The 12,365-nt window shown below is 42.9% G+C and overlaps 1 protein-coding gene across 2 annotated transcripts in view; it reads left to right on the top strand.

Moving 5' to 3' along the window:
* LOC111862506 (dipeptidase 1) overlaps positions 1 to 12,158 on the top strand; it is a 214,131-nt gene extending 201,973 nt beyond the window's left edge. For both annotated transcript variants that reach the window (XM_023847979.2, XM_023847978.2), the window contains 3 exons: positions 4,248 to 4,323; positions 5,655 to 5,793; positions 11,119 to 12,158. In XM_023847979.2, the coding sequence (XP_023703747.1) occupies positions 4,248 to 4,323; positions 5,655 to 5,793; positions 11,119 to 11,244 (341 nt within the window). In that variant the 3' untranslated portion in view covers positions 11,245 to 12,158. The remainder of the gene's footprint in view (positions 1 to 4,247; positions 4,324 to 5,654; positions 5,794 to 11,118) is intronic.
* Positions 12,159 to 12,365: the final 207 nt, after the last annotated feature.

Raw genomic sequence — 12,365 nt, 5'->3', positions numbered from 1 at the left:
CCTCATCACTTTTATCTTCAGTTGGGGCATATGCACAAATAAGGCTATAGTTAAAAAACTTTCCCTTAATTCGTAGCCTACATGTTCTGTGACATTTTGCCTGAAAGTCTAAAATAAGATGCTTCCTTTTTTTATTAACAATAAAACCTGTTCCAAACATGTGACTCTTCTTCCTGCAACTATAGAGTACAACATGATCCCTCTTTTCCATGACTCCTTTACCCAACCACCTCAGTTCTTGTATAGCAGTGATATCTAGTTTATAGCTATCTAGTTGTTCAAGTAGCATTCTCAGTGCTCCGGCTCTGTAAAGAGATAATACATTCCAAGATCCAATTCTCAAATCCTTTAAACATTTTCCAGGTCATCTTTAATAGGTCCGTCCGGCTACACTTTCCTCGGATTTCTGAGGTTATTGGCCTCACGGCCAACCCCCAACCTGGAGGACCACGGTATTCATCTCTGGCCCCTACCCCTTGACCTGTCCGGCATGGGTGACCCTACCAGTAGCTACGCTACCGCCGGCATAGCTCTCAGAGTCTCAGGAGTTCTCAAACCCCACCACCACGATAAGATGGAGATACCATTGGTGGGGACAGTATTGACTACGAATAGTAATATCGCCGTGTAGTCCGGTAGAAGCGCATCGACGTTTCGGAGGAATGTATTGCCTCCATTTTGGGGTGAAATATATGCTTAGTAAGCTCTAATCATATTTTCCACTTGTGGCTCTCGCAACTTGCTTATCATATCTTCGATACTGAAGATGGAAGCTGCACCTTCCTCCGAAACATGATTTAACTCCTAGCGGACAATATTGCGTCACATTCCACAACACGGTACTCCACGAGGACAGTTTTTTAAGAACGCTGAACATCAAGGAGTTAGGTTTTCGGACTTTGTCCATCGTCCTGGTTTTTAAGATAACTAATAAAAACACGACATTTCGGAAACTGGATTTGTTTCCGTCCTCAGGTGAGGGGAAAACACCTATTCTGTTGGGTCCCTCAGAAAGAGCTAGCCTCAATCACCTGAGGACGGAAACAGATCCAGTTTCCGAAACGTCGTGTTTTTATTAGTTATCTTAAAAACCAGGACGATGGATAAAGTCCGAAAACCCAATATCTCTGTGTGTTATACACCATCGTCAGAATCCTATAGTAACTAACCAAGGAGTTAGGTTAAGTATTTCCAAACTTGTTCTAATTAGGAACGTCAAATTTACATAAAGTTTTGTCCCCTCTCCTCTTGCTGCCACTTTGGAGCGTAGGGCTGATTTCTCAGTTCCATGATCATTTTACAGACGGTAGGACTCCTTTGACGGGTGATCAGCCCGTCGCAAGGCCTCTACCTAAACGCAGGACAGCACAGACACAGAATAAACGCATACCCACCATGCATTGTGTGAGATTCGAACCCATGATCCCGATTTCCGAGCTAGCCAAACAGTTCATGCCCTAGACCACTCGGCTACCGTGACACCGGCCATTTGCATGAAGTGCAAACCACAATAGTATTAATCTTCAGTGGGTGAGTGTTCTCACCGTCCAAAAGCAACGTTACAGCTAGACAGTCAAAACACTCACTCACTGAAGATTAATAGTGACGTAACAGTAGAGTGAAGCAGAATATCGCAGTGGTATTTCACTGTAAATCCAAAAGATGCACGAAGATCGATAGACTAATTACAGCACATCGATATCAGTGGTCGATTAATCGAATTAGAACGGAAATGGTATCGAGTGCGTGTGGCAGGTGTTTCGTTACACTTAATTCAATAACACCAGAATGCGCTACGTACAGTGGAGATTACTGGGACCAGTGGCGTTTATTCATTAGTTACGTGATGCTCAAATTGAATTTTGTGTGAGGCAGTTCCCAGAGATGTCCCTAATTGGAGCTGATCGCACTTACATCGCAGACTAATTGCCAAGCTGCAAATTTCATCACTTGCTTTTAGATCACGTTACCGTTGACAGTATCAGAATTATTATTATTATTATTATTATTATTATTATTATTATTATTATTATTATTATTATTGTTATTATTATTGGGGCATGCAGTAGAGTAGTTGGTCGAGGGACTACGCTACAAGCCGGAATATCGCGGGGGGGTTCGATTCCCGATGAGGTCATGGTTTTTTCAGTTGACCTAATTCTTCCAACCGCACTATGGCCCTGAGGTCGACTCGGCGTGTAACAGAAATAAGTACCAGGAATCTTCCTGGGGCGTAAAGGGCGGTCGGCGCGTAAGGCTGACAACCTCACCGCCATCTGTGAGCCGATTGTCTAGAAAATGTAGGAACATCGACGTCTCACAACCATGTGGGCCTTCACGGCCTGTTACAGGGATAACTTTATATTTTTTACCTCATTATTATTATTAACACCCTGAACCTGAGCCGTGCTTGAGAAACCGCCAGCTGCTTAACCACTCAAAAATTTCACAACAAATTAAGAAATCCGAAAGTTCATTACCGTGTTCACAAGGGCCCTTCCCCAGATCAATCCAGTACATACCACCCCTTCCTATGTCTCTAAGATCCATTTTAATATTATCCTATCGCCTACGTCTGGGCCTTTCTAGTGATCTCTTTCCTTCTGGCGATCCCCCACCAATATCCTATACGCATTCCTCGTCTCCCCCATTCGTGCTACATGACCTGCCCACCTCATCCTCCTTGACTTGATCATTCTAATTATACTTGGAGAAGGGTACAAGTTATGAAGCTCCTCATTATGCAGTTTTCTCCAACCTCCTGTCACTTCATCTCTCTTCGGTCCAGATATGCTCCTCAGCACCCTGTTCTCAAACACCCTCAGTCTACGTGTATGTTCCTCTCTTAATGTCAGAGACCAAGTTTCACACCAATAGAGGACCACAGGCAAAATTATAGCTTTGTATATTCTGATTTTTATGTTTTTGGACAACAGACGAGAAGACAGAAGGTTCTGGACTGAATGGTAGCAAGATTACCCGAGTTCAGTCGCCTCTTAATTTCCTCCTGAATCAGGTTTCGTCTGTTATCGTTGTTCCCAAATATCTGAACTGTGCCATATTTTCAAAACATCTGTTTCCTATCTTTATATCATGATTTTGCCCTGCATTTTGGTGACGAGACAGCAACATATACTTAGTTTTCTCAGTGTTTGCTTCTAGACCAACCTCTTTACTTGCGTCAATTAAAGTTTGTGTGTTTTTCCTTATGGTATCTACATTATCACCCAGCAGATTCACATCATTGGCGTAGACCAACAGCTGATGTGTCCCGTTTAATTTCAGTCCCACCTGGTTTCCCTGGACCTTCCTAATGGCATATTCTAAGGAAAAGAAGGTGTTAAAAAATAAAAAATGCAAGTTTTCATGAATATTAATGGCTTCCACTACTTCTCAAGTTTTGCTCCGGGGATTAGTCTGAGTCCCGGAAGTCGCCGTGGTGGCTCGATTCTTTATCCACACAGATTAGGTGTGCATTATCCAAGTTCTTACTTTCGTTCTTAACTGAATTCCTGGAATTTAATATATACTTCTGTTTTTTACATTGTTGACATGTGCATGCTTGGCACAAATTTTCTATCATATCTTTTACTGTGATTTTATTCTTATTTCACACTGATGGAACCGGTTGTCGGTTGTTCATATGTTGTTTTCTACAGACCGAAGTTTGGCTAATCAGTGAGATTAGCTCTTTTTAGAGCGGCCTCCGTAGCCTAGGGGTAACGTTCCTACCTCATGGTTCAAGGTACGAGGGTTCAAACCCGGCGGAGGTCGTCAAATTTTTAAGGGCGGAAAATTTCAGGGAACAAGTCCTCCGGTAGATGGGGAAGTATCGGGTACCACTTCCGTAGAGGGCCGATCTCACTGGCAGAAAGGGGCTGATAGTGAGCACTAGTACTGGAATGGCATCGCTACTACTAGAATAAGTAAAAGGGGATGCACAATAGATCAATAAATAGTTGCAGTGCATGGGGAAACCCACCCCTCCAAAATAATAATAATAGAGCTCTTTCTAACGGGCCCATTTGAGTAGGTTTATCTTTCCCACTGGCAGAAAGGACGGAGACAGATCCAGTCTTCGAAACATCGTGGTCTTTTACATACCAGACGATGGATGAAGTCCAAAACAAGCCAAAAGAAGTACCATCGTCAGAATCCTTTCAAGCCTACCATTTTAGACAGTTCCGAATTTGACCGGATCTTACTCCAAACACTTCGGCTCAATGTGGCCCTTCTTTTGGTTTCAGAGCACATCAGCTACATTCGAGACTTGATTGGTGTGGACCATATTGGTGTTGGTGGGGACTTCGATGGTATCAACAGGTAAAAACTTCTTATCATGTTGGATTTGAGCTTGTGATCGCCTTCACTATAAAGAACGTACAACACCATAGATAAATTTACTGCCGTTTCGAAAAATATTTTTTTGCTTTGTGCAGTGTGGTATAAAATATCTACAGGGTGATAAAATGTTTAACAACATATATATATATATAAAGGTGGGAGTCGGGATAGCTCAGTCGGTATAGCTACTGGCTACGGGATGGACGACCGAGGAGTCGGAGTTCGAGTCCCGGTAGGGTCAAGGATTCTCTCTCCTCCACGTCGTCCAGGCCGGCTCTGGGGCACAGCCAACCTCCTATCTAATGGGTACCATGGGCTCTTTCCCCGGGGTTAAAGCGGCCGGGGAGTGAAACTGACAACTCACCTCCAGCTAGTGCCGAGGTCGAGAAAATGTGGATCTATACATCCACTCCCCGATATACCTTCATGGCGTAGTGCTTAATTAGTTAAGCACAGGGACAACTTTATATGTAAAGGTAAAAGTAAAATTGTGCCTGTGTTTAATTCAGCATCAGGCCATGAAAATATATGGGAACATGAGATATAGCTTGGCGTTTTCTTAATCTGGACACTACATGGAAGTGAGCATCCAGCTTCACGCTCAGACCGCTTTAACATGGAGAAAGAAGCCTCGGTACCCATTCGATACGAGACTGGTTCTTCACCATAGTCGATATGAACACTGTGGCGAAGAAAAATATCTCTGCCGACGCCGAGAAACAAACCTGGTTCCTCGGTCGTGTACTCCGCAGCCCAGGCAATACAAACTACGACTGCTTTGCAATATATTTATATTTGCAGTAAACACAAAACACCAAGAGGTCTCCATTCAGGTACATCTTTTAGCGTTATATATATATATATATATATATATACAGGGTGATTCACTTGGGAGGAGGCCCCAATTGAATAATTATAAACAACATAATATATTATCGAAGACGAAACGTAGGAAATAGCCTATACACTTAGGTAGATGTGGAGGTAATTGGCTTACAGAGGTTGCTGAGATTAGTTTCCCTCGGCCCAGAGACGCAAGCTGATACGACGCTCCACGTTCGTAATTGTTACACCCACGATGACAAGAATGATCACGTGGTATCACAGACTGACGAAAATGGCACAAGCCGGGCAGGCCGTCACCGGATCAGTAATATTAAGTACAAAATGTTGCCAATATCTTTTTCGCCTGTAAACGAGTGCATGATTTATAATTAATAATTCTGGGTCTCTTCCTAAAGAATCACCCTGTATAAAACCTAGGAGACGTAGTCCTTCGGCAAGCAGTTTCACTCTTGTTTTACTTTCAGGACACCGCGAGGCTTAGAGGACGTCTCTATGTATCCTGAACTCTTCGCTGAACTCTTAAGAAGCGGACACTGGACAGTCGGAGACTTAAAAAAAGTGGCCGGGCTCAACTTACTGAGAGTATTTGCCAAAGTAGAAAAGGTAACAGCCTCTATGTTAACTAAATGTTGTGACATGTAGGGAGTTTGTTACTTTTAGACGGGGTTTTGGGTTGGATGATTGGATTTATTGACACCTAATACAATCCTCTCGGGACTACAAGCAATACAGCGCTTTTATATTTAACCGCTGCACACACACTAGGGTTCTCAGTCTTTACTAGTCGTATCCTGGCAACGGATTTATAACGGTCTCACTTCAAATCGCACATGACGAAGTCTTGTTTTCACAGCCTAATTCATCTCTTACCAGTATTCTGCCAAATTCTAACTTTCGACACTCAACTCAATTGTCATTCTAGTCAGAATCAGAGTCAAAATTACTTTACGACTGGTGATTTACCACCAATCAGTTCATCTTGACGACAATCCCCTTGAGACTCACGATCAGTAATTTTATTTTTCAACTGAACACTTGCGGCTATATTACATAGAATTACTGCTGGTCCTCGCCAGCGCTGTACTCATGACCATATTCTACCGACTCAGATTCGAGACTCCCACAACCTGGAGGGCCAGGTCCCCGTATTTATATCCCCCAGGAACAGGGTGGCCCGGTTATACCCCCAGGCACTGGGTTCCCTTCTCATCGCCTCCTGCGACTCGCAGAGATAAGATGGAGGTATTCGACCCCGCCTTCAGACTGGATCAACTCAAAGTCAAAGTCAAATTCAAAGTCAAAATTCCTTTCCCGCTGGCGGTTTACCGCCGATCAGTTCCGTCTTGGCGCCAAGCTCCTTGAGACGTGACCAGAGATTTTATTTGTTGGAAACTGAACCCTTTCTATCGTAGCCCATACATAACATTCTCACTGGCCTTAAAATTGGGTCGTCTCTTATGAACATGCTTGACCTTCAATCAAATGCACTTTCGCACATATAGCAAGTTCTCTGTCAATACAGGCTTTACAGAGTAGATCATGTCTATCTTATGTCATTCTAGCTGCGTTATATCCTCCTTATATAGCCTTGGGGCGGCCCCCACAGAAAACACCACTTCCTCTATATTTTAGTGTGATCGCTTCCGAGGGTATGTATTTACCGAGCTGTTGCCTAGCAAAAATATTATTCGACTTTCAGGCGTCATATCATAATATTATATTAATTCCCCTATTTCGAAGGGTTAATAATAAATGTAAGAAAAAAATTGCAGTTTAATATTGGATCGTTCCTGTGATGAGGCTCTAATCGAATCCAATCCAACAAGTCAACTTAACAGTTGTTGGTTGCGTTGCGACACGACACTCTGAAATCTTAACTCTAAAAGTTTTCTCCCTTTTTTTCTTTACCTTTTTATCCAGTGCCCATTTTGTCGATGAAGTTAAAATCTCCTCCCCCCGCCTTCCGAACCCCTATTACTTCCTAAGTTTTCAGAGCCTTTCTCTTGTATAAGATTTCACGAAGTTCTAGGCTCTGTACTTTATCCCGTGCCTCAGCAGGATACGTCGCACAGAATAGCAACGTTGGGCTTCCAGTCCCCCTCTCATATCGTAATTTGCAACTTCGCCGATAAAGTTTCCAATATAATCCCATAGCATCAGCGAGATGATAATTCTCCATCAATAACTTCCCTACAACCATGTTCTGGTTCAAGATACACATCCCTGCAGTTGATGAAACACCAGTTCATGAAGATGTACGGGAAACACAGCATTAGATGAAAGTGAGTGGTCAGTTTCACGCTCCTACCGCTTTACCCCTAAGAAAGACCCGTTGGCAGCCGTTGGATATGAGACCGGAAGAACCCCAAGGTCAATCTGAACGCTATATAAAAGAGAAATACATTTGTCTCTACCGGAAATGTAACGTTAAAACAGGTTGACCTCAATACCGACTGAGCTGTTGTTCTAGAAAGAATTTTGGACCCTAAATGCCACTCATGCTTCCATTTATTAGGCCTGCATATAGGAAAAAGTAAAAATTATAAATGCATGAACATCGTATAGCAATAAACTGGTTTGTCTATACTCGTACATGGCCTCAGTGGGCCTAGGCCTACCTCCATGAACTTCTCCGGTCATTTCGGTTTTTCTAGATCTTACACATTCGGTAGGACTCCTTGGGCGGGTGATCAGCTCGTCGCAAGGCCTCTACCTGTACACAAACACAGAAAGACGCACACACCAAACTAAACATCCATGCCCTGAGTGGGATTCGAACCCACAATCCCGATTTCCAAGCGAGCGAAGACAGTACATGCCTTAGACCGCTCGGGTACCGTGGCCGGCCTCTCACTATATTGGCTGCCCAAATTCCCCCCCACCCATCCAATTTTGCGTGAATAATTAACAGAAACCTGTGCAGTTTGTACCATGTCCGAAACATTCGAGAATGAATCGGCAGCAATTTGAATCCGCGCTGTACTCTTTCAGTGGAATTAGATCAATTTGTAGATCCAGGCTTGAGCAAGAGCTGGAAGCAGACTAAGAGACAAAGATCAAGTGAGGTACGACAAAGTCATAAAGAATGGAGAGAGAAATAGTCACAGACGATAGGGAGATATGGAGAATTGTGCTGCGGTCTTGGTTTCAGCTCGTCTGCCCACAAATCCGGAACTTCCCAGAAGCAAGCGCACAGAAGTACATACAGTTTCAGAAACAGATGTAACCTCATAACCTTATTCACAAGAACGATATAGATCGGGAAGAAACAAAAAAGCTATACAGTTTACGAGCATATACAGATGCTTGATTACTCATGGAGCTGAGCCGTTCTTGAGGAGCCGCCAATTCTGCAGCTACTCAAGAATTTCCCACCATTTTATGGAACTCCAAGATTCATTGCCGTGTTCACAAGAGCCCTCCACTGGTCCTTATCCTGAGCCACATCAATCCAATTCATACTATCCCATTCTATCTCTCTAAGATTCATTTTAATATTGTCTACATACCTACGCCTTGGTCTTCCCTGTGTTCTCTTTCCTTCTGTCATTCCCACCAATACCCTATATGCATTCCTCGCCTCCCCAATTCGTGCTACATGCCCTGCCCACCTCATCCTCCTTGACTTTATCATTCAAAATTATGCTTGGAGAAGAGTACAAGTTATGTAGCTCAGATACAGCAATGAATTACATGTGGGATGATAAGAACATGGCAATATCGAGACTAAATGTTGCAATGTTCAAATGCAGTCTGACCTAGCAAGTTATCGTGAGCGCTAACAGTTTTGAAATGTATTCAGGAAGCACTCGGGTTCAGATCTCGTCCAGGGCAACAAATATCCTGACTGAGGGTTATGGCTGTTCTCTTAAGTACCCGTAGGCAAACTCCGGTATAGTACCTTGAGTCAGGACTGCTTCGTTCCATATGCCTTCCCAATCATTATTTATCTCACAGTGTCATACTATGTAGTGTGAACAATTGACGTAGTCTTTAAATAAATCAAAAAATAAAACAAAAATATTCACCTCGGTTTTTTTACCAACGATCCTCTGTATAAAAATATTACTCTGGACTCGCGTGAGTTTTTCAAGACCGCAGTCTTTCGAAAATCGATTCTACTTTCGTCCTCAGATATGCAGGATATGAAAAGATAAACTCAATCTGTTAGGCCCCTCGATGGAGTTATTCTTAAACGAAATTACCGAAGCGGCATTTGTATCATTTCCTCGTGAAGACGGAAATAGAAACAATATCCGAATCGTAGCGACTTCAAACACAGACTATAGTGCGGTTTTCTGGGTTGTAACATCGTATAGTTCAGGAAGATACCGACGTTTCGGCGGAATATATCACTGTCATCTTCAGGGTCGAAGAATAAGCCAATCAAGAAATCGGAAAGCTATGCTCGATGCCGGATTCTGATGGTATCTTGCTTGGCTTACTCTTCTGTCCTGAAGATGGAGGCAATATATTCGTCCAAAACGTCCAGCTCTATCCTAAATACAAAACGTTAGAAGGCAGAATACCATATTATGAAGTCACAGGAGTAAGAACCTCAAATCCATAATCCAAAATATTTGTTTTAAAACATGGGTTTTATTTGGCTGTCAGACCCTTACTCTGAGATCCTCGAGCGAAATCTTCTTCCAGTCTCATTCAATCCTGTACAACCTGTGTGTCTGAAAAGCGTTGTTAAATAACATAATAAACCATTAGTTCAAGTGCGTAACTATCATATTTCCCGATCATTTCCACCCTTTAAACTCCGTGGCCTATAGTCCGCAAGCGAACTATACCGACCGAGCGACCGCCCTTTGTCGGCGAAGTTAGTGCCGACTCTAACGGATAGAGGGTGTTGCATGTTCAGCGCAACGAATTCCCACGGCCGTTAATCCCGGTTTTCTAAACCGGAGTCGCTATTCCTTGAAACAGCTCCTCAATTATCCCCAAGAGGCTGAGTGGACCCCGTTCCAGACCCACTACTTCTCAGAAAATCTGGTAGCGCCTGGAATCAAACCCGGGACCTCTGGATCTGTAGCCAGGAACTCTGACCACTAGATCACAGAGGCGGTGATTCGAACCAAGCACTTAAGTAATATAGTCGTAGAGCCCTGCCCCTTCTGCAACCCGCTCGGTGTATCCTTACCAATTCAAACCGTGCATTAGCTCCTTCCCGTCTCGTTGAACGATAATTCAGTTTCGCAAAGTTAGTTCAATGAGAGCAATATATTCCGCCTCAATTATCCCTGGTGGAAAATGTTCAGTTAAACAGGGTGTACTGATCGGAGGGAAAGACAGTATTCATTAGCCCGTCTGCTGAAGCAGGCGAGGTTCCACAGCCAAGACACCAAGGAGAATTCATAAAGAAGGTTCCTTCAGGTTTGAAATAACTTATTCATACAGTGAGAGTTTAATGAGTCATCTACGGAAACTGTATCATTCAGTCTCCATTCCTTTTCATCGGGTTCCTCTTACCTTCTTTAGTCTTGTATTTAAATTCGCATAGTGGGGGTGGAGTCCAGTTGGGTCCACTAGGCACGGANTCACCCCACTCTTGTAGTCTCCAATTCCCTTTCACCAACATTACCACCATTATGGCCGACGGATCTTAAGTTTGTATGATCTTAAATTATATAATAGTGATAAATGTTTGAAGAATCATGCGATTTTGAAACTTATATTTTTATTAAGATGAGAATTAATGGATCTCCATTGTTCGTGATATTTGATTTTTGTCCAGATCTGCGAAGAAGTCATCAAAGGGGCTGACACGAAGACTCCACTTGTTACTAAATCCTATATCACATCGGAAATCCCTAACTAAGGTTATCTAACAGAGGAAAATTTACGTCAGAAAATTCTATTCGCAGATCTTAAAGTGTTAAATACTTTACAAATTACATGTGATGTCTATTTTTTGCCCAGGTCCGTGACGATATGCGAACGGCAGGAGTTATGCCATCGGAAGAAATGATCTCAAAACCCGACTCGGGAGAGAGGTCGCCTTGTTCTTACGATATCTCTCAAGCCGAGTGGGAGATGGAGTTGTGATGCTGAGCTAAGTGTCACCACCACCAGAGAGAGGCCACTATTCCTGAACACACCCTAGACAACTGCTCAAACTACCCCGGATCTTCAGAGAACATCCTCCCGGTGAATAAGCCGGACCTAGAACTCTACCACAGTGATAGCCAGCAATGGATCCTGGAGTTTAACTCTTGCGGAATCTATAAAAAGCTTGACGAAAAAAGAAAAGAATTACGAAACTATCCAACTGTACAACCAAATCTATTCTGAAAGAAGTCCGGTGATTTGGGGGGACATTAATTTTTGCGTATTATGTAAGCGATCCATCATCAGCTGACGAATGGAATGAGGGGATCAATATGTACAATAACTACCAAACTGGACAAACAAGAATATATCAACCTGAAGGAAGTCCGGTGATTTGGGGGAACAACATTTTGCATACTGTATAAACGATGCTCTCTCAACTAACAAATGAAATTAATATGTGAATATGTACAGTGAAATTTAAAGGAGTAAGAGGGAAGAAATCGGAGCCTGTTTTCTAGTATTCTTCGAGAATTATTCTATTTTTTCTGTGTGGGTTATTCTATGACATTGTCAACATTTAGACTATAGAGTGCTGAACAGTAGCCTGATTGATGAATGATGAACAAGAAAGGATTTGAATGGATACGGTCGTATCTTAATCGAGGTGCTTCCTTAAAAATTACCTTGAGGAACTGAAGAAAAGCACGAAAAACTTTGGTCAAAATAGACGACATCCCGTCCGAGAGTCGAACCGATCAGTTCCCGATTACAAATATAGAGCTTAACCGCTAGACCACTCTGGCCTGTTTGGAATCCACCGACAGAAACTCTGGAAAACTCACTCGTGGAGCTGAGCCCTTCTTGAGAAGCCGCCAGTTGTGCAGCCATTCAAGAACTTCCCAGCATTTTATGGAACCAGATGGTTCATTACCGTGTTCACAAGAGCCCTCCACTGGTCCCTATCCTGATCCAGATCAATCCAATCCATACCATCCCATCACATCTCTCTAAGATCCATTTTGAACCTGCCCTAACTAGGGTAAAAAATTTATTCTGAGAATATGGAATGGATCTTGAAAAGGTAACTACCCAGCACTTGTTCAGTAGGACATTTT

Source organism: Cryptotermes secundus, unplaced genomic scaffold (assembly GCF_002891405.2).
Source record: "Cryptotermes secundus unplaced genomic scaffold, Csec_1.0 scaffold816, whole genome shotgun sequence".
In the NCBI taxonomy this organism is placed as follows: Eukaryota; Metazoa; Arthropoda; class Insecta; order Blattodea; family Kalotermitidae; genus Cryptotermes; species Cryptotermes secundus.
Note: the sequence above shows the minus strand (reverse complement) of the source record. Positions and strands in the feature narration are given on the sequence as shown.